We start from the raw sequence: 27,367 nt of genomic DNA on the forward strand, positions 1-27,367 counted from the left end.
GTGAGGACGCTGGATCCCATCTCATAAAGAAAGGAAACCCATCCTCCTTTCTACCCCAAGAATGTCTGCATTTTTCTCTCTCGATATTGCTAGGCTCTCAATAAAGTAGCCCGTGCTTCACTAACATAAAAGGGTCTCAATCTTGGCATTTCATCTGAAGTGCAGTCATGCAAGGAGCGAACCACATGCTTGGGTGTGTGACCATGTGCAGAGGGCAAAATCACAGCACCTGCTGGCTGCCCTGTTTCACAGCAGTGCTTCTCAAACTTCTCTTTCATAGGCAATACATGTCAACTGAGTTAAGTAAACTTTCCTGGGTCTCATCCTCAGAGGCTCCCATTCAGCAGGTTGGGGTGGGGCCCATGACTGCATTTCTAACAAGCTCACAGGGGACCTAGGCGATGCTGAGGCTGCTATTTCAAGGCTCTCGCTTTGAAAAACATGGGTTTATACTATTAGCAAAACTTATGACATGCAGAAGAAATCTGAGTTGTGCAATCTCAATGGCTCTGTGAAACCAATAGAAAATAACATTTACAAAAGTAACTCTCATGAAATAAGAACAAATAATGATACAGGGCATGCTCAGAGCAAAACCATATTACTCTGGCTATAAATTAGCCTTAGAAGGTAGCGTCTTTCAGGAGGCTAGCGGTTTAAAATCAATGATCAAATTGGAGAGAAATTAGTGTTATGTAACAATATAAAGACAACTTAGCATAAATGCTCCCATTCTACAGATAAGGAAACTGAGAACAGAAGAGGACATGCAGAAAGTTAACAGCTGAAGTGAGATTAGAACCCCTGTCTCTAGACTCACTGTCCAGCACTCCTGTTGTAGACAATGCCCTTCATTCTTGTGAACCTAATTTCCCGTCCCTGAATGATTTCATGACAGGAACTACAAAGATGCAGGAGCATCATGAAGTTATACTGTCCTTCATAGCAGAAAATACAGATTAGTCCTGCACAATATCAACATAAAAGATTTCATTCCTGGTGTCTTCTAAAATAAACCCTCACGGTGTGCTGACACTCAGAACATTAATCAGAAAAGTGCATGTGCAGGCAAGTATATTTCTTGTCCCCCCTTCCTCCTCCTTTCCTTCCTACACTACTTTCCAATGGACTTAGAAAACTTTGGAAAACAAACCCCAAGGTGAAAGAGCCATCATGGGACACTTATGGTACCCCAGAAGCCTGCAGGAGGATGCCTTCCCACGCAGGACAAGATGTGTCCATGTATGGTTTCCTTGGCTCAAGATGCAAGGATGATGTTCTTGCCATCTTAGGCAAAACAACTGTCCTGAGTTGCCTGGAGCAGACGTCCTTCTCCTCCCAGGCTTGGAGCTGCTGCGTGCAATTCGGTTAACACTGCTGGCTTGTACAACCATGGGGAGCCTGGGGAGATCCCCTCCCCACCCTGGACTACTCATCGCTCTTGCGAAACTCGGTTGACAGTTAAAATTTTGTTTTTCCTTCTCAGTTTGTTATCAGAGCAACAGTCAGTATGTAGGAAAACCGAAGCAACTGTCAAGAAGAGAAGATAAGAAAAACAAGATGTCTGTTTAAAAAGTAAAGGTCATGATGTGACGCAGTTAAACGAGATAATTTAATCTGATACTAATAGCCCTCTTGGGGGTTGATTCATTTTCCAAATTGGTAGCTCCTCCTTTGCCATCACTGTCCCATTCATACTGTGCTTTTGCCTACACTTGTCATAGAGGTTCTGGGCTTTTCTGATGAGGAATGAGTTTCCGTAGAAGAAGCACAAGCTGAGGTTGAAGAGGCAAGGTGAGGACACCTGATGCCAGGTGGAGAATTCCCTCTAAATAGATTTAGACAAAAATTATAAAAGCATGCAACAAGCCTAAAGGCAGGTAGCTTAGCTGACAGAGTTCTCTATCAACATGCAAAAGCTCTCTAGCTCCAGAGGCCTTGTCAGTGGCTTTCCCAGGTAGTGCAGCCTACTGGACTACCTCGGTGATGCCTGGAGAGTTAACATGACTGACAGCAAATTCATGCACAAAGTTGTTCAGTTAACAGTATTCAAATATCTCAAGTAAACTATAATATTTTAAATAACCAGCAAGAAATAAGTATGACCTATACAGTCAACAGAATGCCAACCCGACTGTGAGATGATAATTATTAAAAAATTCAGTGACCTTTATTTCAAATATGTTGTCACAAAAGTGCAACATGAAACATTCTATTTAAAAGTCAAAAATACAACATACAACATTACATTTATTTTGTGATGACCATCTCTTATTTTATTCATAAAAATATTCATAGAATAAAGAGAGTTGAACATCACAAAATAAATAGAATGTCGTATGTTGCATGTTTGACCCTTAAATAGGAATATTTACTACCTACGTGAATAATATTTACACATATGACCAAATGCTAGAACACTGAAAATAAATATTTTGATTGTCAAGCACAGCATAATTTTAACTCAATTTCTTCTATTTCTTATTATTACTTATATAATCTTATTATTACTTATATAATCTGCAGTATTCCACCACAAGATGTAAGTTAGCTTCCATTTAGTTGGTAAAATGTCACCTTGGAAAAAGTAATCATCCAATAAATACTTGAGCCTCTCCTCTATACGAGGCACTGGGCATACAACCATGAATGCCCCAGACCAAGTTCCTGCTCTTAGGGAGCTGATATTCTAGCTAGGGGAGGGTGACAACAATAACATGAGCTAAAAAATATATAATCAAGTGATAATAAGTTACAATGTTAATGTAAATGTCCACGTGGTGGGTGTGCACACACAGCCAATCACTCCAGGACTTCCTGTTCCTGCTCTGCAGAGAGTTAGACCATGGCCAATATTCAACACACTGGGTGCATGGGTTTCCTATTGCTGCTGTAATAAATTACCACAAACTTAGTGGCTTTCAACAGCCCCATACAGTTCTGGAAGTCAGAATCCTAAAGAAGGCTTGCTAAGCTAAATTTAATGTGTCAGCAGGACTGCATTCCTACTGGAAGCTCTTGGGAAGAATCTGCAGCCTTGCCTTGTCCAGCTCCTGGAGGCACCCCCCCCCCCCCATTCCTTGGCTCATGGCCTCTTCCATCTTCAAGCCAGTAATGACATCATTCTGACCTCGGCTTCTGTTGGCACATCACCTTCTCTGGCTGACTCTCCTGCCTCCCTGTTTCACAGGAACCATGTGATAGCACGGAGCCCACCCTGATAAGCCAGGATCATCTCACGATTCCAAAGTCAGCTAACTTGCAACCTGAATTCCATCAGCAACTTGAACTCCTCCTTACTGTGTAACATAACAAACTCACAGGTCCCAGGGATTCTGACATAAACATCTTTCGGGAGCACTATTCTGCCAATCACACTGGGGTAACTCTTTGTCCAACTTCCTGGCAGAAATATCCAGAAATGTCTTTCCTCAGAGATGTTTACCATGGGGAAAATAGTATGAGTGTTTTCTCAGAAAGTATAAGTTCAAAACTATCCTGTCTACCTGTTTTTCACTTTGGGCAAGTTACTTTAATTTAAATGAGGATAATAATACCTAATCCATGGTTCTGCAGAGATAATTATGTGGGGTAAACCATAGAAACAGGTGTGAGCCTAAAAAATGCTAAGACAGAGTAGTTAATATCGGATAGCTTTAGTTGTTCCCAAATCCCAATTTCTTTTTCTTTGTAACAAACTAAAAATTTCAAGCTAAAATCTGAACAGGTATTCTGGGATACATGGTAATTAGCCAATGGCATGTGATTCACCCTTTCCCACATTCCCATTGAAGGAAATGTAGAGATGCATAAAAGAAGCTGAGTGTGGATGAGTGCCTAACACACAAGGGATTGTGACACATGGAGTGTGGAAGGGCCCATGGGTCCCCAGGTGTGAATCCCAGCTCAGAAACATGAGGCATTTGCTGCGGAAAGGAACTGTTGTAAAGGGCACCCCCCATCAATATGTCTTTCTATACCCATCCATTCAGAGACCCCAGTTCCTGGAAAGGCAACTCAACCAGGCAAAGAAGCAAAAGGAAGGTGGTATGCAGCCTTCTGGAGGGTAACGGAATAGAGGGGCGATGGAAAGAGCCACAAGAGGGATCAAACCAGGAGGGCAGACTTTCACCCACTGTCTCTAGATATAAGAACTAGGAAGAAGTATCGCTGATCAAAATTATAATGAATAAGGCTCCACCTCGGTATTCTAATTACAAGGCAGCAGGAGCAGGAGATCCCCTCTCAGGCAAGCTGAGTCACCCTAGAAAAGTCAACATAAACACTGGAAGGTTGACCAGGGAGCATGCACATCAACCACCCCTTCAGCATAAGTGATGCTCACAGCAAGCTGACCCTCGTGGCCAGGTGAGAGTGGCGAGGGTGCTGAAGGGACAGGAGCGTCTGTTCACAGGCACACCCCTGGCCTGGACCTTCTCTTTCAAAGGTTGATAACTCAAGACAACTTTGAAAATTCTCTGCAACATCTGAAGTAAAACACTATTCTTCTAAAAAGAAAAAAATACATATTACGGGAAGAAGATGTAAATTTTAGAATCCATTTTTTTATCTTGATATCAAATAAACATAGGCTATATGAAAGAAAAACCACTAAATGGAAAAGGCTACGATTACAAGGGGAGTCAGCTAAGATGGACATGACAAGACATAAAATGGTTTAAAAAAACCCAGAAATGCAAGCTCAAAACATAAATGGGAATAAGATGCAGCAGACAGCAGACCCAATAGTGCTGAAAATCAAATCACCAAGGGGAAAAAAATCATAGGCTCTTACAGAATGAAGAGGAAAAGACAACACGATGAAGACACAGCCAAATAACTACCCAAATTACAAACAGTTCATGTTCCAAGGGAAACAACCAAAACCAAAACCAACAAGAAGCCACAATTAAAGGTCATATTCTCTGGGCAAAATGAAGTAAAATTAAAACTTGGTGTGTGTGTGTGTGTATACACTTTGACAACTTAGAAGTTAAAATTCAGTCTCTCAAATAATTGCAGAAAAAATAAAAACTATAATTACAAGACTATTTTAAATGTACCAATAATGACTGCATGACATTTTATAATTTATAGTGTGGGTCTAAAGCTACACTAAACATCAAATGCATTATAAAGCAAGAAATAATAAAAAGGAAATAAAGCATTTAATGCAAGATATTTGAAAATAAATGCGGGTATTAAGAGGATATTTTGAATAAATATTAAAGCTTTATTGACTCAGGGAAAAGGGAAAAAAGAAAAATCAATGAAGAAATACGAGACACAAATTTTCACAAATAGATAAAATACACCAAATACAGTCAGATTTTATCAAGAAAAAAATAAGTGAATAAGTTAGTACTGAGGAAAGTTTATATAATCACAATTACAGAACAAATTAAATCAAAAAAAGTACTTCATAATTTTGTTCATTTCTAAAATCTTAATGAAATTAACACTTCTCTAGGAAAACGTAAATTACCCACACAGAAAAGTATCAATGAAAGAAATTAAAGTTTGTTCAAAAGTATCTTCATAGAAGACTGTAAGTCAGGCAGCACTGTAAGTGCTTTCGTCAAATTTTCAATATACAAAATTTCCATGCTTCATAAGATATTGCAGAACATGGAGGAACACAGAAATTATCTATTCATTTTGTAAAGTTAGTGTGATCCTGACTGTGATCCGCCCGCCTCAGCCTCCCAAAGTGCTGGGACTACAGGCTCCCACCACCACACCCAGCTAATTTTTTGTATTTTTAGTAGAGATGGGGTTTCACCATGTTAGCCAGGATGGTCTCGATCTCCTGACCTTGTGATCCGCCCGCCTCAGCCTCCCAAAGTGCTGGGATTACAGGTGTGAGCCACCGCACCCGGCCTTGATTTTTTTCTAATGTAGAAAACCACAAATAAAAGGAAACCTCCACAGCATAATGAAAAATAACCAGTGTCACTAACAGCCAACAGGATCTATACCCCAATGGACAGCACATGCGCTTCCAACAGTAAAAAAACTCCTCAGCTACAGAATCAGTCTAAAGATATTGGTTGATAAAATAAGTTTATTTTCAGTATTGTATAATTTCACGTTTTTAAGAAAAAAATAAAGAAGCAATATTTTAAAAGACTATTAAGGAACGAAACAAGAGCAGCAACAAATAATAAATACCAGAGTAACCTTCATCAGCAAATGTAAGAAAGAAATAGAGAAATAATCACGAATCTTGACAAATTTTTTAAAAGCCTTTATCAAATGAAGAAGCACACTACGAATAAGAAGAATCAACATTATAAAATGCCATTTCCCATAAATTATTTATAGATTTATCAAAACCTAGAATGATTTGGAGAAAATGTAAAGGATTATAAATTCATCTGGAAAGATAAATGAGTGATAATAATAAATAGTTTTCTTCAAAACAAGAGGAAAGATGTCTTGACCTATCAGATAATTAACATGCTAATAAGTTACAATTAATTAATGAGTAAATATAACAAAATAAATATCATAAAATATTTGCCTCTGGTACATAAGAGAATAGGCATGAAATAAAAGTGATACCACAAATGTGGAGGTGGAGGAAACAGTAGTCAAGAAACAATTCTGGAATTAACTATTAAATATGTTAATCCATTTAAACTAAATTTTAGTCTTATGCTAAAATAAATTCCAAATGAAGAGTTAAATTTTTAAAAAAGTAAACCATACAAATGGAGGTGGGGCAACATAAAGAATTATGTGGAATAAATACATGACTGAGAGCCTGAATCTAAGAATAGGAGGATGAAAAAATACAAGGGAAAGAGATACGGTGTGTGGGCCAGATAACATGAGGATCTTCTCTATGCCAAAAAAAAAAAGAATGAACAAGACTTTTAAATAGGGCAAAGTAAAATAAAATATGTAAAAGCTCTTACAAAACATTAAGAAAAAACGCTATCATCCCATTAGAAAAAAATGAAGACTGGATATGAACAAACCCTTCTCATAAGAAAATAAATATAAAAGTTCAATAAACATGTAAAATGTTGAAACTGATAGGTAAAGAAGGAAGGCAAATTAAACCAACAGGACACGATCTTTCTGCAATCAAATTGAATTAAAAATATATAAAAATAATTCTGGCAACAGAACATTGAATTGAGCACTCTTAAATACTGCTGTTGGGATTTCAAATTTGTTCCAGTTCATGGAAAGTTACATGGTAGTACGTGTTAGCCTTTACAATGGGCATGCCTTTTGACGCTGAAATACCACCTTTAGAAATCCAGCCTAAAGAAACTGGCAGAGATTGTCAAAGACTTCTGACAAGAACAGTCATCAAAGTGAAGGCATGGAAAATCTCAAAATATGGATCTCAAATAGAACCCTGAAGAAATAAGTTATGATATAATCAAAGGATACAATGTAATAGTTAAGACCACAGGATGTAGAATCAGACTGCCTGGATTCAAATTATACTTGACCACAAACTTTGTGACCTTGAGCAAGTTATTTAAACTGTTTGTGTCTTATTTTTCTTCACATGTAAATTGGAGATAATAATGGTGTCTACTCTATAGACTTATTGTGGAGATTAAAGGAGTCAGTACAGGTAAAGCACTTAGAACAGTCCTCAGTCACACTAAATGCTCAATAAACATTACATGCTGCAACATGAAGAAAAATACTGTGATTATTATTACTATTAAGCAGACATTAAAACTAGTTTTTAAGATTAATTCCATGGAGGGATGCCCATGATAAGTTAAAAAGCATGACCCACCAATTATACACAATTTCTTCCAGAAACTAAGAGGAAGCATCTCCTAATTCATTTTATGGGGCCAATATTACCCTGGTAGCAAAACCAGACAGTGATAGTACAAATGAAGAAAATTACAGGTCCGTATCTTGTGTGATCCTAGACACAAAAGCCCTCGACCAAATATGATCAATCAAATCCAGGAAATACAAAATGAAGAACACACCATGATCAAGTAGGTCTTATACAAGGTATGCAAGGCTGATTCTGTATTTGAAAATCAATCCATGCAATCCACCATATTAACTGTCTAAAGAATTAAAACCACCTCAGCATATCAATTGATACACGAAAAATATTTGTTAAACCAATTCTACCCTTGATAAAAACTTTCAGAAAACTAACATGAGACGGGAACTTACTCAATTTGATAAAGGCAATCGATGAAAAACCTACAGCAAATAGCATACTTAACAGGGAAGGACTAAATGTTTTCCCCCTAAGATCAGGGACACAAGACAAGGATGTCCATTCAAACTCAATATTGTACTAGAAGTCTTAGCCATTGCAATAAGTCAAGAAAAAGGAATTACAAACCCTGGATCTGAGTGTTTTTAGCAACTCTGTTCATAAATTAACAAAACTAAAAACAACCCAAATGTTCTTCAACATTAAATGGATAGACAAACTATTGTACATCTGTATAGTGGAATACTACTCAGCCATAAAAAGGAATGAACTACTGATGTGCAAAACAACTTAGATGAAGTTGAGAAGCATTGTACTGAGTGAAAGAACCCTGTCTCAAAAGATTACAAACTATAGAACTCCATGTATGATGTTCTCAAAAAGATAAAACTATAGTAACAGAGAACAAATCAGGGTTCAGAGATGGAAGAAGTGTATAAATACAAAGGGGTAGCTTGAGGGAGTTTTCGGAGCGTGATACATTGCTCTGCACTCTGTCAGTCAATTTTAAGCGTTTTTCATTTTAAAAGCCGGATCCAAAACATTATATGTAGTATGATATCAATTTAACATATGTAAGGGAAGAAATATTCCACAACCCTTGGGAAATACTGGAATTGACCTGTCCTCATGCCCAGATTTACTCAAAGTAGGTACAATGAGTTTTCTTTCTGCACATGGCCCAACAACCACCTGTGATTTCAAACAACCAAACTGCAGAATGCCATTCAAAAGGCCCTTAATATCACGCTTATGAAGCCTGGGTTCTGAAGGTCCTAGGAAAATTTTATTTCTTTGGAAGTATCTTCAAATCACAACCCAGAATTCCAACAACAAGGATGAAAAAAGTTGAAAACCCGAAAGCTCAAAGACCCCTAACAAAACGAATTAATGGCCACTCATTTTCAAAATGGTCAATCATCCTAATAGTCATATGAGGTTACAACCCAGGTAGAAGGTGGTGAACCAACGATGCAAACTCTCTCCTGAGGCAACCTAGGAGCATTCCAACAGCCAGTGTTTCTGATTAAGCAAATCTCTTTTTTGTCACAAGAAGTGGCTCACTCTGAAAATTCCTAATTTTTCCCATGTACTAACTACACTAAACGCCAAAACATTCCCAGAAAGATTCCAGCATTTCAGAAGAATTTAAGAATTTGAAAAAAACTTTTACCAAGAGTTAGTTTGCATTGAATATTTTTTATAACCTTAAGTTTCTGGAGTTTTTAAAGAATTTACTAAGCAAGGAATCAGAAAGCCTGGGTTCTGGCCCCAATTCCAATTTCCTTCGACATTTTACTCAAAAGTAAAATAGGATGTTAAGATTGAATGGTCCCCAAGAGTTTCTCCATCTCTAATACTCTAGGAAACAGATAATGGTGAAAGTAATATTGCAAGGGCCATGGCTAAGCTGCTTGAATGAACAAACTACTCAAATAAGCTATTTTCATGAAGCATTCATTCAGAAATACTGTGCAAATGACAGAAAAAAATTCATTATTCAAAGATACTGTTAACAAGCCATGCATGGCCTTTATCCAGCACGTAGCTCAGGTTACCGTACCTGACAGTAATAAAAGTGCATCCATGGAGAAAATCCTTCATGGTTCAATTTTACTAATGTAGACTGACCTGCCCCAAATTGCAAGAAATCCTTTATGTAGAGTGCAAAATTATTTGGGGTAGAATTTCCTTAATTCTTGATGTTATACTTTTTAATTGGCTTTTTTGGGGAATAAGTGACATAAATTACTGGACTGCTCCTTTTGTACTAAAAGACACATGGGTGTGCAGCATAAGGGATCCTTGTGGTGTTGGATCTGCACAGTATCTTGACTGTGATAACGAATACACAAACCTACACAGGTGATAAAACTGTGTGTAACTCAATACCTCACACATACACACACACACACACACACACACACACACACACCCCGTGGGTACAGTAGTCCCCTCATTCATCCTCAGTTTCACTTTCTGCTGTTTCAGTTACCTGCAGTCAACCATGGTCCAAAAATATTAAATGGAAAAATCCAGAAGTAAGCAATACCTAAGTTTTAAATTGCCACTGTTCTGAGTAATGTGATAAAATCTCAAGCTGTCCTGCTCTGTCCTGCCTGGGACATAAATCATCCCTTTGTCCAGCTGATCCACTCTGCAGCCACTTAGTCACTCAGTAGCCAGCGTGGTTATCAGATCAACTGTCACAGTGTGGCAGTGCCTGGGTTCAAGGTGAACAGTAGCCTAACACTATGTCACAGGCCTACGTCATGCACCTGACTTCATCTCTTTATGTAGGCCCTGTATCATCTCACATCATCACCAGAAGGGTGAGCACAGTATAAGAAGACATTTTGAGAGAGAAGGAGAGACCATATTTTCATAATCTTTCTTACAGTATATTATAATTGTTCTATTTTATTGCTAGTTATTGTCAATCTCTTACTGTGCCTAATTTCTAAATTAAACTTTATCATAGTGATATAGGTATAGGACAAGGCATAGTGTATGTAGCATTCAGTACTATCCATAGTTTCAGGCATTCACTGGGAGGTCTTGAATCGTATCCTCCATGGATATTGAGGAACTACCACAAAAATAACACTGGAGAAATCTGAATAAAGTTAGTGGATTTTATCAATGTTATTATCCTGGTTATGATATTATACTATAGTTTTGCAAAATGTTACCATTAAAGGAAATGGGAAAATGTGTAAGAGATGTCTCTGTATTACTTCTCCCCCACCCTGCCAGGTGGAGCTTGGCTCTTGTTGCCCAGGCTGGAGTGCAGTGGCAGCAATCTCAGCTCACGGCAACCTCTGCCTCCTGGGTTCAAGGCTCACCGAAACCTCTGCCTCCTAGGTTCAAGTGATCCTCCTGCTTCAGCCTCCTGAGTACCTGGGATTACAGGCATGCACCACTTCGCCCGGCTAATTTTGTATTGTCAGTAGAGATGGGGTTTCACCACGTTGGACAGGCTGATCTCGAACTTCTGACCTCAGATGATCCACCCACCTCGGCCTCCCAAAGTGCTGAGATTACAGGCGTGAGCCACTGTGCCCGGCCCTCTGAATTACTTCTCACAACTGTGTATGAATCTGAAATTCTCAAAAAAAAAATTTCAATTTATAAAAAGGGGGTATGGGAAAGATTAAGCCTTCTCTCTACTTCTGACCATTAGTTCTACCAAGAGGCAGTAGCTCTTCCCAGCTTCATGTGTACAGTAGTTAAAAGAGAAGGAAGGAAGGAAAGGAATGGAACGGAACGGAAAGGAAAGGAAAGGAAAGGAGTTAAATAATTTGGGATGGCCCTGCTATATATCTAAATAAATAATTTAGCGCTTTCTTACTCATAGTTGTAAGGCCTGAATACATCTTGAGTCTAGGAGACTGTTTCTGTTGAAAAAACCTTCCCCATTCCCAGATTCCTCTCCTATTGGATTCTCAGAAGTAACCAGGTCTTTTCCCTCAAGACGGGATACTGAGTGATCTTTCTCTGGGAAAACTGACTACCCCCGATAGAGATCTAAAACTTGAGATACGAAGCATTGCCCAATAAAATAGCCCAGTTAGATAGCCTTACAGAGATATCACAATCAACGAGACCCTCTTTGCACAATTTCCGGTCATCTTTTCAACAGCACCACCTAAATATGAGTAGTTGCCAAAGATCCCCTGACATCTGAAGAAAGCATATACAACATGAAAAACAAGACAAAACAAAGGAACAACAGCAACTTGAAAAAACAGAGTCCATATGGGGAAAAGAAAACCTCAATACTACTATGAATCTACTTAGGGATATGGGAGATGATATTGTACCACTGAAGCGGAACAGGATGCTACTAAAAATAGCTTCCACAGGAAGAAGAGCTCTTGGAAATTAAAAATATGACAGCAGAAATTAAACACCCAGTATAAGAGTTGGAAGACACGGTTTAAAAAAATCTATAGAAATTAAAGCAAAAGGATGAGAGAAACTGGAGAGAAAAGATAAGAAAATTAGAAGGTTAATCCAGGAAGTCAAACACCCAAATAACAGACAATCCAGAAAGAGAAAAGGGAGTACTTAGGATGGAGAATATTACGAAAGGGAAGTTCCCAGACCTGAAGAAGACAAGCTTCCAAAGAGAACCTGGTGAAAGATCCAAGAAAATGAATGAAAATAGATCCACCCCAATCATATAATTGTGACATGACTGAAGATGAGGAAAAAACAGACCATTAGGAGCAAAGCAAAGAATAGACATGTTCTTGGGTGGGGGATACAGGCTTCCAAAATGATTAACCAAAGACAGCATCAGATTTCTCAGAGGCAACAATGGAAGCTAGAAGACATTCAAGCAATGCCTTGAAAATTCCAAGGCAAATGAGTTTCAACCTAAATTCTTGACCCAGCCTATCTTCTAAGTGTAGAGGTAGAAGGAATATATTTTAAAACACATACAGTCTTGAATCTTTACTTTCCACACTCCCTATTGTAGGAGGCACCTGGAGGGTATGACCCTCAAAAAATGTACACTGAAAATCCAGGAATAAGCCAAGAAAGATGCATACCTGGGTTCCAGGGAGCAGGGCTTTCATTCCAAGGGAAAGTTAAAAGAAATATGCAGGATGAAACTGAAGGGTGATGGCAATATGACAGCTGGCAACAGACTTTACAAGTGACCTGTCCAGATTAGAGTAGGCCAGAGGAATCTGGTAAAGACTTCCTCCAAAGAAGATGTGCTGGAATACTTAGTGTCCCTGCACATATTGAGAGGAGATGGAAGAGCCAGGTGTGAGGGCTCACACCTGTAATCCCAGCAACTCAGGAGGCTGAGGCAGGAGGACTGCTTGAACCCAGGAGTTTGAGGCTGCAGTGAGCTATGTTCATGCTACTACACTCCAGCCTGGGCAACAGAGCAAGATCCTGTCTCTAAAAAGAAAAGGAAATCTAGGTAACTGGAGAGAAGTTTAAGTTTAAATTTGTGGTGAAGGCTTAGAAAATGAAGCTTTTTCTACACATATTCATTCACATTCAGGACAGGAAATTTAAGTACAGTGTATTTCGTAGCTCAATGATGAACAGCAAAATGTGCTTGTGATAAGGTGAATACTGATCTTCAACCCTTTGGTTCTTAGCTTTGGCTGCTGAGATACACTAGCACCAACTGTATCGCTTTTGTATAAAATCCCAATGCCCAGGCCACAACTGGGAGCATGACAACAGAATTTCTGGGAGGTGGGACTCGGATATGAGTAATTATTAAAGTTCCCTAAGTGATTACGATGTGCAGACGAGACTGAGAAGCACGGAGCTAACCATAGATGCAATGTTTACCCTCATGCATACTATTCCAACATCTTTATCTGCAGCCGCAAATGCTTATCATCTTGACTTTCAACTGTCAACTCTATATTCCACCTGGATGCTCTCAAAGTACAAATCTTCAGAAATAAATGTTTCATATTCTGTTTTAAACATGGCATTATTGACTTGCTGAGGTCGCCAATCCCTTCTCCCACTCTTTTTGTTCTATCGTCAAAGTCCTAATCCAGAAACCTGCTCCTTTCTCTGTCCTCTGTGGGTTCAATTCCATGGCAGACTGGCTGACTAAAGTGAAAATGACATTTGCTGAGATCAAACAATGCAGAAATGCAAAGTGAGAAAGGAAGAGAAATATTTGTTGCAAATATTGCAAATGTAAAAGTTGCAAATGTGAAAATCCCTAAACTAGGTTACAGATGAGCTGACTTTATTTGTTCACTTTCTCCTAAAAATAAATCGCTATTGACAAGCCAACGGTTGCTAGATTTCATGATTTAAATAAGTGATGTTTATTGGTTCAGACAGTTCCAAGAATGATGCAGGTCTTTCCTTGTTCCCTGGAGTTCCCACCTAAGCAACTAAACGTGAAAAAGTCATGACCAACATGCTCCATGGTCCATGGATGGGTCCAGCTAAGGTGAGTTTCTACCCAAGCCTCCAATATCTATGTATAGCCATTCTAATCCCACCCACCTCCCTTTCTACATGTCAATCACATTAAATGGCCAAGGCTTCATTTGGGGTCTATTCCTACAGCCAGGTCCCCTGATGGTGGTCCCCCACAGTGTCTGGAGTACCATCTGACATCCTCCTCTGAAGTGAACTAAAGCAGCTGTGTCTCCAGCACCTGCACAAACCCTTGATGTGAGCTCATGTTTTAATTGACTTTAATCTACCAATCTGATATTGAGAAATGGTATTTTATTATTTTTAATTTGATTTTCTTGTTAAAACTGAGATGAAGTTTGTTGTTTGTGTCTGTTGGTCATCTGCAATTGCTTTATTGTAAATTGCCCAACTGCATCTTTTGCCCATTTTTCTATGTTTGCCTTTGTATCCTCCATTCTTCCTTAATCTTATTCCCTTTATTTTTCAGGTTCCAACTTTTCCTGACCACCACAGCCTCCTCCATGCCATGCTGTATTTCTCATCCCGATCTCTCATAATTCATGAAAATTACTTATTCAGCACCTCTCTTCTCAGTCAAGCTTGAACACCACGAGGATGAACATCAGGGTGTCCCTCAAAGACAACATGGCCACCCTAGCATCTAGCAAAGAGCCTGCCATTTGTTGAATGAACAAACGGGTGAAGGTCCCTGTGTCTTACGCAACTGGGGTCCAGGCAGGAACTCCCTCAAGAGATCCCACTGAGAGAGTTTCATAAAGGAACAGTCTACAAGGGTAAGTGTAGGTCTGGGAAACCAACAAGGGATAGTGTGGCCCATCCAGGACTAGCAACAGCAAGGAGCATTGCCTTTCCAGGTTGGAAGTGGAACAAGAAGAGAACAGCAGGGTGAATCTTAGGACACCTGGAGCCCATCACCACTTGGTTCATACAAAGCCTTCTTCCATTTGGGTCTTTAATACTTCACATTCTCAAATCCTACAGGATAATCCCGTTTGTGAAACCATTGCAAGCAATAAATATAAATAATTGCCAAACAAGCTCTACAGAAAAAGCAGGCAAAAATGGGCCAGAAAAAAAATCCAAATTACCTTCCTGGCAGCACAACCCATTTGCTTTGCAACTTCGGGAACATTTTCTAACCACCCCATACCTCAGTTTCCCCATTATGAAAGTCCGTGTACTATTATGCCTCCAAAAAGTTCTTTTGCTCAAAGAAAAGAAACCTCCATACAGAAAAAGAAAATTGCCAAAATTTTGTCCTATCAGCCAACTTCCACCAGGCCTTGGAATTCTCAGCAAATAGCTAGTTTTGCAATTCTTTTAGCTTCGCCAACCCTCCAGGGTGAAGCAAAAAAAAAAAAAAAAAAAAAAAAAAAAAAAAAAAAAAAAAAAAAAAAAAAAAAAAAAAAAACTTCCCACAAGGATTTGAGGCTTGCAAGTGGAGGAAATCTTTGAGAAAAATCTGGGTTGATGAGAAGCTAAGAAAAGCCAAGAGGAAAGAGACATATCTATATATGTTTATGCAAAAAATAGAAAAGGTTGAAAAGCAATGTGTTTCTAAAATACTGCTTCTATGAAACCAACCTTCTGTTACTCCTTACTCCTCAGTTAACTGAAAAAGGCAGGGTGATTCCCCGTCTTCTATTCATGTCCTCCTCCGCAGAGGCTGGAAAATGCAGCAGCACGCAGCCCTGACGTAGGTGGACTTGGGTTCAAACCCCACCACTTAACAGACACTAGGCACTGCACTCCCCCTTTCTTCAGCTCAGTGCTATCCCATGAGAAATGGGTAATGATACTGAATCTGCTGGACTGAGAGCAGAAATATGTTATCAATGGCAAAACCTTCAGTTACTTTTGCTCATGACAATAAAACCCATGTCAGCCAATGGGCTCCTAACACAAGATGACTAGTTTTTATCACAGGCACTGTAGTTCAGCGATCAAAAGAACGTCTTTCTTTAACAAATACCTTTCACACTTGCCTCTATGTTTAAGATATTTATATATCTTCTGAGCTCCTACTATGGGGCCAGTGACTGGGGTACAGAGGTGAGGAAAGTTCATAGGGTCCCTGACCTCCTGGAGCCTAGAATCTGGGGAAGAGGAGATATCAAGCAAATCATGACCAAATAAACACACAATTACTAATGGTGATAAATGCTATGAAGGGAACATATGGTGTATTCAGAGAGAGAAATGGAGGGACCCAGTCAGGAAGATCTCAAGCCAGGTAGTGAGGAATTCACTAGCCATGGTGGACAAAGCAGTCCAGACAGTGGGACCAGCATGCGCCAGGAATCTGAGATCAGAAGAATCATAGACCTTTTGAGGAGGAGAGGAAAAGCCAGAGTGGGGATGTGTGGAAATAGAAGGGGGAAACAAAGCTGGAGATTCCAGCAACCCTCACACCGGGCCATAAGAAGGATTAAACAGCTGTGGTCATCGCCATAGGAGAAAAGGGCAGCCACAAGGGCAAAGATGGGCTCTCAGCTCTGTAATTTAAATTTGCAGTTCAAATACCCACTGCAACCTCTTTTCCAAATACCACTTCTAGATCCCACGCCAGCTAAAATAAGCAGCAATATTTTCATGAGTAGAAGATATTTCAAAGATAATATACGCATACATACATATGTCTGTGTGTATGTCTGTCTGTATATGTTTGTATGTATGCACATACGTGATATTCACCTTCGCCACCTTGGGAAATGTCTACATTCACTGCTAAGTTACGATCCCTTCGAATCCTCGGGTTTTTAAAAAGGCAGCCACAACAGTATCTCCCACAGCAGAGGCTCTTATAATGTGACCCTACACTCCTCCACTGAATGACTGCTGGTATCTATGCCTTTCTCCTTCAACGTGGGCTGACATATCACACTGCTTTGACTAACGGAAAATAGTGAAAATGACATTCTGTGACTGTCACTTCTGAGGCTAGGATATAAACATGCCATACACTTTCACCTTGTCCTTTTGGGATACCTGCTCTCGCGACCCAGATGTCATGCTCTTGGGGAGTTCAAAGTGAGCCACGTAAAGAGATCACATGGAGAGACCATGTGTGGGTGTTGTGGTTGGCAGCCCAGCTCTGAGGGTCCAGCGAACAGCCACGTCGACCCCAGGTGTGGGAGAGGTGTTGCTTCGGATGACTCCAGATGCAGCTGTCAAGCCACCCAGCTTTGCAATCTTCCCAGCTGAGGTCCCAGATGTAATGGAGCAGGGACAAGTCATCCCCATTACCCCTAACCAATTCCTGATCCAAAGTATCCATAAGCAAAAAATTTAAATGGCTGTTTTACACCACTAAGTTTTGGGGTGATATGGTATGCAGCAACTAGTATAGAAAGTATCTCAAAGTATATACATACATACATGCACATATGTTTATGTACATATGTGTATGTATATGTAGTGTATATGCATGTGTGTGTATTTTTTCTTTTTTTCCTTTTTTTCTGTTTTTAAGACAGGGTCGCACTCTGTTGCTCAGGCTGGAGTACAGTGGCACAATGATGGCTCACTGCAGCCTCAATCTTCTGGGCTCAAACAACTCTGCCACCTCAGATCCCGAGTAGCTGGATTACAGGAATGCACCACCACACCCAGCTAACTAAAAAAAAATTTTTTTAGAGACGGGGTCTCACTCTGTTGCCTAGGCTGGCGTATATTTTTTTCTTAATTACTAATGACCTCCCTGAGAACCTTCTAGAGAGAAAGTCTAGAATTACTCCTCAGTTAGAATCCCTGGGCTTTATCCACACTACTTCTGGAAAAAAAATGGCTGGGTAGTTGACGTCAAAGAAAAATATAACACTTTTAAACCACTCAAAATATCCAAAAGTAATCTATTCTCATTGCAAAAAGGAAAGAAAATCCTCCTCAGCAAATCTAACACCTTATTTTAATTGGCTTTGAAAAAAGAGATCAAAATGAGATCTTCATCCACAACAACTAAATAGGGCAACTAGAGCTCATTGCTTTCCACCACTGAAGGCTCATGTCTCTGAAAAGAGTGTCTGCAGATTAAATAAAATAATACCTATAAGGTGGGCATAGCGCACTGCCTGGCACATAAGAGCCCACCAAATTCCAGTTATTATTATTGCTTTTGTTGTTGTTAGAATTAACATTTTTCTTGATTCCAGCACTAATTCTTCCTGACCTAAATTAAGCAGACCTCATGTTACACCTCAGCAGAAAAGAATCAATGTAGATTCTTACTGCATTTAACCAAATACTGAATATATAGAAAACGTTTTCAGTATATAACCAAAACTTTTCAGTACATAGCCAAATCTGAGTTTCGTTAGATGTCTAGAAAGGGATCTCAAATTCCATATGATTAGAAATGTTATGAAACATTATATAAGATAAGTATCACACATCTCTATTTTGCTTTGGTAAAAGAACTGTCCTTTAAAGAAGGAAAGAAGAAAGTAAGGAAGGGAGCAGGAAGGAAGAAAGAATGAAGGCAGGCGAGAGGGAGGAAGATCCAACAGAAGGAGGGAGGGAGGGAAAAGTCAATATGTGTTAGAAAACAAGCTTCTGAAAAGTTACATTTGACAATCATTACATGGCTTTCAAAGTGACTAAATGAAAATATTACCTTTGACCATTATGAAGGTACCCCCTACGGGATTATGTAAATATTACAAAGCTACACCCAAATGGTGGTTTGAATACAAGAGGACAGAGTTGGGAACAAAGAACCAGGTTATCTCAGGTTGGTTTTTTCCTCTACTCTTCGAATGCTGTGTGACTTTAAGCTAATCACTCAGCCTCTCTAAGCCACAGGGTCTTCAAAACAATGCTTCATTCCAAACTTCAGTATCTGTACCCAAAGGACCGCTAGGTAGTGTGTGGCCCAAGTTTCCAGGCTAAAAGTCACCATTCAAATGCTTAGGTGTGCCAAATGACAATTCCCCATGCAAGATTATCATTTGCAGATTCACTACTAATTAATATGTTAAAAATTATCTCGAAAAACCCGTGTCTTGCTGCAAAATACTACCGTGCATCACATACTGAAATCATCAATACCTAATGGAAGAAAAGTGATTGGAGACCATTTCAACTCACATGTCATTCGGGGGCAACACAGGGAGGCTGGCTGGCATCCTCCTTAACACTGTTGGCTTTTGCCTGTTAGATCTTCAGTTACTGGGGTGTGGAGGGGTCCTCAGACCAACAGAGATGAGAAGGGAGGAAGAGGAAGTGAGAGGAAAAAAGAATATGAAAGGTAGAAAGGAGAAAGGGACAGAGGGAGGGATGGGGAAAGGGCTGTGCTATAGAACTAAATCTGAGTCAGTGGCACCTAAACAGAAATGTCACTGCCAGGGAAACCATTTCAAAATGACATTCCGGTCCCCAGGTTTCAAGCTTGCAGAGTGTCTGGCCCCCTCTCCCCCAGCCCCCAAATCCCAGCTTTTCAGGGCCCAGGCAGCCCCCTGTCATTGACTGACTTAAGGTCCACCCTTCACCCAGAAAAAAATGTCTTTTACGTTCTTGAAAGTGGTGGGAACTCCACGTCTTACAGAGCCCCAAAATACCAGAAAAAAAGTGGCCAGCGTGTAATCCACTTGGAATAGCCCTTTCCAAAGGTGGCATGAACTATAAACTGGTATTTCACTAGAAAAGAAAAAAGGAAAATAAAAAGGGGATTAGCGAAAACCCCCTTAGTGAGACTCTCAGTGGACTGATGTCTGGCAGATGTGAATCTGCCCTGGGAGAGATTCTGCTTCCCTCACACCGGCACAGCCCCTTTCCTGATGTCAGAACCCAAGGCTACGGGATCTGAGATCCAGGAGAGCAATGGAGAGAGCCGTGGGGTCTTCAACAGCTTCACTGAAGACCAAGACAGACTCTCTGCTATTACCACATATGATGAAGTCCGTCAAGCGGTCTGCTAAGACCTGAACGAAGACTGACGCCTGTTCAGCTTCCCCATCAAGCAGGAGACCAGCCAAGCTGGGGGAGACCCCTTTTTAAATTCATGGCACCTTTGAAAATATTTTATGGTGACTATCAAAATGTCTTTATTCTGCACCTCATAACACCTTGCATTAGAGCTACGTCGACCTTAACACCACAGCACATACTTGACTGTTTTTGTTTTGTTTTGTTTCTTTCCTCACAATCCTTTACATGGTTGTTTCCCCACGAATCGTGCCACTTCCACAGGCAGAATATAAAACCATTTTACAACAGTTAGTCTCTCATGTCTTTCCTTCGTTTTTTAGACAGCTGAATCACAGGGTAGAAACTGTTTCAGCAGACAACTGTTCTGAGCACACAAGATCTATTTCAGCTCAAGAAAGGCCAAGGACAAAGACAAGACGAAAGTTGTGGGTGAAAGGGCAGACCCTGCGCAGAGAAGCGGGAGAGGAGAGGACAGTGTGATGCGTGGTCCACTGCAAACCATTTCTTCCACAGCCGCAGCTCTGCAAAAGGGACTGCTGGGGAATAAGTCCCTGTCTTCCCAGTGAGTGGTCATTTTAGGGGAACAAGTCCTCTACTAGCCCGTAGCTGGAGGGCCAACACTTTTTCCCTCCCCGAAGTTCCTGGCACCTGTTCTGAAAGGGGGGTGAAGAGCTCTCTACTCGTGCCGTCCCGCCAGCTCTCTGTATGGAGAACATACGGACAACTGTATGTTAAGCAGTCACCTTGAATCCTTCAGCAAGCCGAGGAGTGTACAGGTGGTCACCTGCACAGGTGCCGGGTCTACCAGCACAACTTTATCCCTGGCCTTGGGGGCTGATGGAGGGTAAGACTCCCCACCACCGCCACCAGCAGTCCCTCCAGCTCGCGAGTAAGCAGCGCACAGGCGGGCACAGGTAAATGTTTCCAGGGCGGCCAGGTGGCCAAGCCTGCCGGCTGCTGGCGCTCAGGGTCCCCACCTCCCATGCCTCTGCGTGGAGCAGGGGGAGTCCTCGTGCCCGGCACCCCACTCCCCCCGCCAACCCAGCCCGCTTACCCCGGGGCTCCGGCCGGGCCGCCCGCAGCAGCCCCGCGCCCGGCCCCGGGAGCCCCGAGCCGCCGGAGCCGCAGCGCCCACTCGGGGCAGGCAGTGTGTACTCACCCTTCTGCTCTCGCAGGCTCGACAGCGACCAGAGCAGCAGCGCCACCGAGGCCAGGAAGCAGAGCTGGCTCAGCAGAAGGTCCCTCCGGCGGCGGCGGCGGCGGCGGCGGCGACTCGCGCGGTCCTCGTCTCCGGGCGGCCGCATCCTCGGGCGGCCGGGCGGCGGCCTCGGCGGGCGGCGGCCGCTCCTATGGCGGGCGGCCGCGGCGGGGACGGCGGCAGGAGGCAGCCCTGCGCGCAGCAGCCGCGCGTCCTCGCTGCGCTCCCACCCGGCCGCCGCCTCCGCCTCCTCTTCCTCCTCCTCGCCGCTGCCAGTCTCCTCGTCGTCGCCCTCGTCGTAGCTATCGCCCAGTCCCTCCTCCCCTCCCTCCTCCTCCTCCTCCTCCTCGCCGCTCGCCCGCGCCGCCGCCTCCCGGCTCTCGGGGTCCCGCTCCTCCTCGCGCGCCATGGCTCCCACGCTCCGCGCCCGCGCTCGGCCTGGGGCGGCGGCGCGGCGGGGGCGGCGGGGGCGGCCGGGAGGCGGGGGCGGCGGGGCCAGAGGAGGAGGAGCGGGGGAGGACCGACGGGAGGAGGGCCCGCCGCTGGCCAACTCTGCCGGTTGGCGAAGCCACCCTGGGCTGGCTCTTGCCTCGCCGGCTGCAGGAGCGCCTCGCGGGGACGTCCGCCTACTCCATGGTCCGCGTGCTTGGGACCGGGTCCGGGCCGGAGCGAACAGGGAGCACCGAGAGAGCTGGGAGCATGAGCTAGCACAGCTCCGGGCAGCCTGCAGCGGCGAAGCTGGTCGGGCCGCGGTTGGCGGGGGACAGTGCCTGGGACACAGCCCGGCGCTGGCCGGCACGGCGGGGAGGGGGCGCGCGGGGAGGAGACTGGGCTGGGGAGGGATCCCTGCGTGCAGTCCTTCAACCCTTCCGTGCCAGAGGAAGGGGGACGGCGCAGGGTCCCCCTCTCGGGAAGCACACACGCTGCCTCCCAGAGGCCGATCTTCACCAAGAAGGATTCGCTGGAAACTTTCGGAAAAACCGAGGAGCTCTTCAGCCTCCTCTCTACTTGCTACCTGGAGTCGGGGCGCCGCGAGTGCACTTGGCTGCCCGAGCCCAGCCGCTGGCATCGCCTCTTCTCGCGGGCCTCCCGGGTTTCCCTCTGCCCCCTTGCGGGGATCCCCCTGTGCGCCCGACTCGGGATCTGGAACAGGCCTCCCCAGTGGCTGTTGGTTCCATAAGGGTGTCCGGGCTCCCCCCTCTGGCCTGGGCTCACACTTCGCTTTCTGTGCGTGCTGGACGAAGCCCAACACTGTGGCTGATCGAAGTGGGGACAGCGGGCACGGTCCCTGGAGAGGCGGCCTGAAGAGGCTCCTGGCCTTGTGCAGGTAACACCAGCCTGCCCTATCTCCGACGTTAGAGCCTTAGTCCTCCCATTTTCCCCATTCCAGGTCTCCTGCGTCTCCTTGCTGAAGGTGTGGGCTGTCTTAGAGATGGCTGGGCTCTCAACCCTGCAGAAGGTGCCCATTTGAAGGGGACCCCTGGCCATCCCAGACACAGCCCACTCTCCCTCATTGGGCTTCCCTGGACTCTTCCCAGATGCTACCCTGGGGCTGCTGGCTGGGCTGAGGAGGAGATGCCCTTGTGGTAGGGCTGAAAACAAAAGTCCTTGTTGAGAAAGGGATCACCTGAAACCAGGTGTCTGTCTGGGTGACTATCTCCATGGAATGCATTCAGATCAGGAAATCTGGCTTCATACCCTAAGGAGGTGGGAAGGAAGCAGAGAACCTCTGTACAGGGCTCCCCACTCTAGGTCCGGGAGGGCCTGCAGAGTTCAAAGGTGTCCCCACCTGTGACTGACCTTCTACACCCCCGCCACCCCGATCTCCTCCCAGACAATTCCTGACAGCATCTGGAGCCAGCAAGGTCACAGCAAAAGGCAAAGGAAGTGGTCATAGGTGGCCTCCTTTCCACAGAAAGGCCATTTCACCCAGGAAGACCAGAGACTTTTCCTTTCTGGGTGTATCATTTATTACTGCTGTTCTCAGCCTGGCATCTTCCAGACACTCAGGGTACCCCCCCCCCCAACAATGCCTGAGTGGTTTTCCCTTTGCTTTGGCTGCAGATACTAAAGAGGATGTAAAAATATGAGTTCATCCATGCTGGAGCGTGTGGGGAGAATTCTCTAGTTATGTTATCTCCATCAAGCTTTTGGAGACACAGAAAAGAAAGTTTAGTAGGTGAGAAGAATTCAGCTAACCAGGAAAGACACTCAAATAGTGTTTTCTAGTGAAAACAAGGGAAAATAAAAGGTGAGAGAGGGAATCTGGAATTAATTGAGTTAGAAAATGAACACTAGCTCCAGGGCAAAATACCATAGGCTCAAGGAATTGTGTAATCTGGTGATGGAGGGGGAGTTAGGAAGGGAGCCAGGAGGAAGGAGAATAACCAGGAATTGGCAATTTCTTGGAAATTATCTCAGCACCAGGAGAGAGAGAGAGAGAGAGAGAGAGAGAGAGAGAGAGGTGGGGTGGGGGGTGGGGGGTGGGGGGAGAGCACTCCTGTGGCACATAGAAATGACGATTGGGTTTCTATTCATTCTGACAGATTTTGGAGTGAAGGGCACCGTTAAAAAGTAAAGCACAAAGAGCAATTCCTTGGGCGACCAGGCACCACCTAGGGAAGAAAGGTGAGGATCCTGGTCCCTAGGCTGGCAGCAGCTGAGACCTGGTAGGTTCCTCAGCCCACCAGGTGATGGCCAAGTGAGACAGGCTTCAGGGGCTCCTCTCCAAAGAAAACAGTCATTTTTCTTCCTACCTGTCTCTTCCAGTGTTTGAAAGCTCCCCCCAGAAACTGAACTGTGAAAGGAGCAAGAGTGGGAATGAAGAATGTGCTCTGATACTTCAGTCTGAGAGTATTTCTTGCCTGGAAAGAGAGGCATCACTCCCAGATGTGTGGGGGTCTTCACCCTTTCAGGAATAAGACAGGGTGTATTTACAGAGCACCTCCCCACCTTGGGCTGGGTGCCAGGGTCACTGTCTACTGCCCCTGATTTGACCTCCCATAAACATTCTATTTTCAGGTCCATGCAGAGACCTTGACTGAGGTGGTGAATAAAGGTGGGTAGCCTTTCTCACAGTTCTGCCTTTAGGACAAAGAATGGAAAGCCTCCCGTGACTATATTCGCTAACTCTCAGCCCAGTCCAGATCACCCACCAGCCAGTGAATGGGACCTCATCTGTGCCCAAACTAGGTGCAGCTCGGTGCCCTCCTGTGGTATTTCCAGCTCTCCAGCCTCCTCCTGCCCCCAGCGCCCAGACCTTGTGGAGCAGTTTCCAGGACAAAGCAAGGTTATGTCTCCATAACACCAAACATTCCCAGGTGTGGCAGGCAAGCCATTGATTTACAAGAGAGGAGGAGAGAGGAAGAGAAAATCAGAAAAGCCACTTTCTTGGTAAAGAGACGTCAACTTTCTCACCATTGCTGTTCCATAACACAAGGAGACCTGGCCCATGCTCAGAGGGGAAAGACCCCTGGGTGTTCATGGAAAACCTTTAAGCACAGTGAGACCTAATGTTAGCAGATGGGGGGATGAAAGAGAGAAATTCCCCCATGGAGTATGCCTAGAACAGGCCTTGTATACAGCATCCCCCTCTTGCCTAGAGACTTGAAGGGCCAGGTTTCCTGTCATTGCCTCACGCAAACATAGCCCAGGAAGCCACTACACTGATAGCACTGATCACCTCCAGACAAATCCGCCTGCACCTGCACAGTCACATAGACTTGGACAAAACCCCATCCTCACTAAGGAAGACCTAACAACTTGTATCTTCTCACCCCCATTCTTGTCCACTGTCTTTATCAAAAAGCCAGGAAAGCTGCTTCTTCAGACACTTTCTGAGCTGGCTATATTTTGAAGGACAAAAAAATATATATATTACTCTTTTGAGAGTATTGTGTCTGCAAGGTAGGCTCACATTATTTTCGATGTTCAGTTTATGACTGGAGTTCAAATAGACTGCTTATTTTAGAAGAGTTTTCAATTTTGAATTTTCTTTTTTGCCCAACTGTGTGCATTTGTTTGGTTTTTAACTCACCACATGAATATGACTATAGATTTTTTTTTTTTTTTCCTAGTGGACCATTGTCAGATTCACAGTTGCCTTTAAAAAATATTTGTTGGCCAGGCACGGTGGCTCACGCCTGTAATCCCAACACTTTAGGAGGCTGAAGCGGGTGGATCACCTGAGGTCAGAAGTTCGAGACCACCCTGGCCAACATGGTGAAACTCTGTCTCTACTAAAAATACAAAAAGTAGCCAGGCGTGGTGGCACACGCCTGTAATCCCAGCTACTCAGGAGGCTGAGGCAGGAGAATCGCTTGAACCTGGAAGGTGGAGGTTGTAGTGAACCGAGATCACGCCACTGCATTCCAGCCTGGGTGACAGAGTGAGACTCCGTGTCAGGAAAAAAAAAAAAGAAAAAAGAAGAAGAAAATGTGTTGAGGTATAACATACATAAGGCAAAATGTACATAGCTTAAGCATTAACTCAATGACTCTGTATATGTGTATACATCCTCATAGGTTCCAGACCAAGACATGGAACATTTCCTGCTCTCCCTGGAAGTCTCCCTTGTGCCAGCCCCTCACCAGGCAGTAATTCCCCAGAGATAGTGCCTCTTCCCAACCCTGTACCCTAGATCATTGTTGCCTGTCCTTGAGCCTCAGATAAAGGGAGGCTGCTTTTGCCCATCTTTGTTTTTGTGATGTCTGTCCACTGCGGGGTGCGTGGCTGTGATTTGTTCTTTTTCATGCTGTGAAGGTGTACGTCGTTTTTACCTAATGCTTCAGTTCCCTTCCAAGTTTAGTATAAGCCAAGAATAATCAAACCACTGCGTATGGATCAGAGACAAATAGCCTCCCAGATTAGCTGGTTTTATAAGGAACTCCAGTTGAAATTGAAACAGTCATCAGCTGCTTCTCAAATCAGCTACACTACATAAGGAGGAGCCCAAGGGAAACTGCAGGACAACAGGTCCACTGGGAAACTTCAGGGGGCCCAAGCTGTCAAAGACAAGCACAGAAGAATTCCTGCAATGTACATTAGACTTTGAGGAAACTTTTAATGGCAAAAGTCAGTACAACCCATTTCCTTTTTCTTCCAAATCAGAGGAAAGTAGAATAGGTTCCATCAGGAAAGATTCACACCCGGCCATGACAAACTCATGGAGGATCCTGTCAATCAAATTCCTTTCTGCTGGGCAGAAAAAGTTCGTGGGAGCTTCTTAGTAATGTGCATTCCCAACCCTATCCTGAGGATGTGGGACTCGGGAAGCTCAACAATCTGCACTATTTACAAGGTCCCAAGTATCTTTTCATATTAAGGTTTGAGACCTACTATTTCAGAGAAAGGGACAGCTTGGCATATATTTTTTTGGAAAACTCTGTAGGGAAAGTCTAAAAAGCAAAAATATACCACCCAGCTCCTGTTTGTCGATATTTTTAATTGACTTGTTTGGGGTGTTTGGAAGAAATAAAGACAGAGTATGCAAACACACCCTGTAGCTATGTTTATATGTATTTCGTTTTTCACACGAGTACTATGTTTCTTAAAGACTCCTGTAAGAAATAATTCAGAACCCCATAAATAATAAAGAGATTAAAATTTTTAATCCACAGAGGACAAACATTAAGTATTCACAATTTGAGGAATTTGTTCATTCTATCAGGATCATTCAGAAAGAAAACATATACATGCCACTAATTTAATTTTGCCCTTGTAAGCTTGGGCAGACAAGGTGCTGAGTGTGGCAGAGGAGCCTGGGGAGAGCCCTGAAGGGTTATTTTTGTGAACATACAATTATTAGGCTTAGGAATCCCATGTTTTTAATCAAGACAATAGATCTAAAAAATGTTTTAGCATTTTTAAATTTCAAAACTTCATCCTAGTAGACCATGATATACAGTATATCTTAAGTGAAAAAAAAATAAACTACAGTAAGAATTGTATAATCCCATTTTTGTAAAGTTAAGCAAAATCATCTCTCTCTCTCACTCAATCTCTGATTACTTTGGGATGTGGGATTACAAGATTTGGGTTGGGGGTCAGTGAATGAAGAGGGACTTTCACTTTTTATTTTATACTCT

The 27,367-nt window shown here is 43.1% G+C and overlaps 1 protein-coding gene and 1 long non-coding RNA gene across 5 annotated transcripts in view; one reads left to right on the forward strand and one right to left on the reverse strand.

Annotated features, from left to right (window-relative positions):
• Positions 1–21,594, reverse strand: part of SLC24A3 (solute carrier family 24 member 3) — a 502,594-nt gene extending 481,000 nt beyond the window's left edge. For 2 of the 4 annotated variants that reach the window (XM_030915171.1, XM_030915173.1), the window contains exon 1: positions 21,243–21,493. In XM_030915171.1, coding sequence (XP_030771031.1) covers positions 21,243–21,387 — 145 coding nt within the window. In that variant the 5' untranslated portion in view covers positions 21,388–21,493. Of the gene's footprint in view, positions 1–21,242 lie in introns of all 4 variants that reach the window. The other 2 variants (XM_030915170.1, XM_030915172.1) reach the window with 2 other exon arrangements.
• A 449-nt stretch (positions 21,595–22,043) lies between these two features.
• LOC115892893 lies at positions 22,044–25,446 on the forward strand. The gene is made up of 5 exons (XR_004052812.1): positions 22,044–23,460; positions 23,828–23,909; positions 24,303–24,339; positions 24,474–24,674; positions 25,358–25,446. It is a non-coding gene; the product is annotated as an uncharacterized LOC115892893 (long non-coding RNA).
• The last annotated feature ends 1,921 nt before the right edge of the window (positions 25,447–27,367 follow it).

The sequence above is a fragment of the Rhinopithecus roxellana genome, chromosome 13 (genome assembly GCF_007565055.1).
Source record: "Rhinopithecus roxellana isolate Shanxi Qingling chromosome 13, ASM756505v1, whole genome shotgun sequence".
Classification (NCBI taxonomy): Eukaryota; Metazoa; Chordata; class Mammalia; order Primates; family Cercopithecidae; genus Rhinopithecus; species Rhinopithecus roxellana.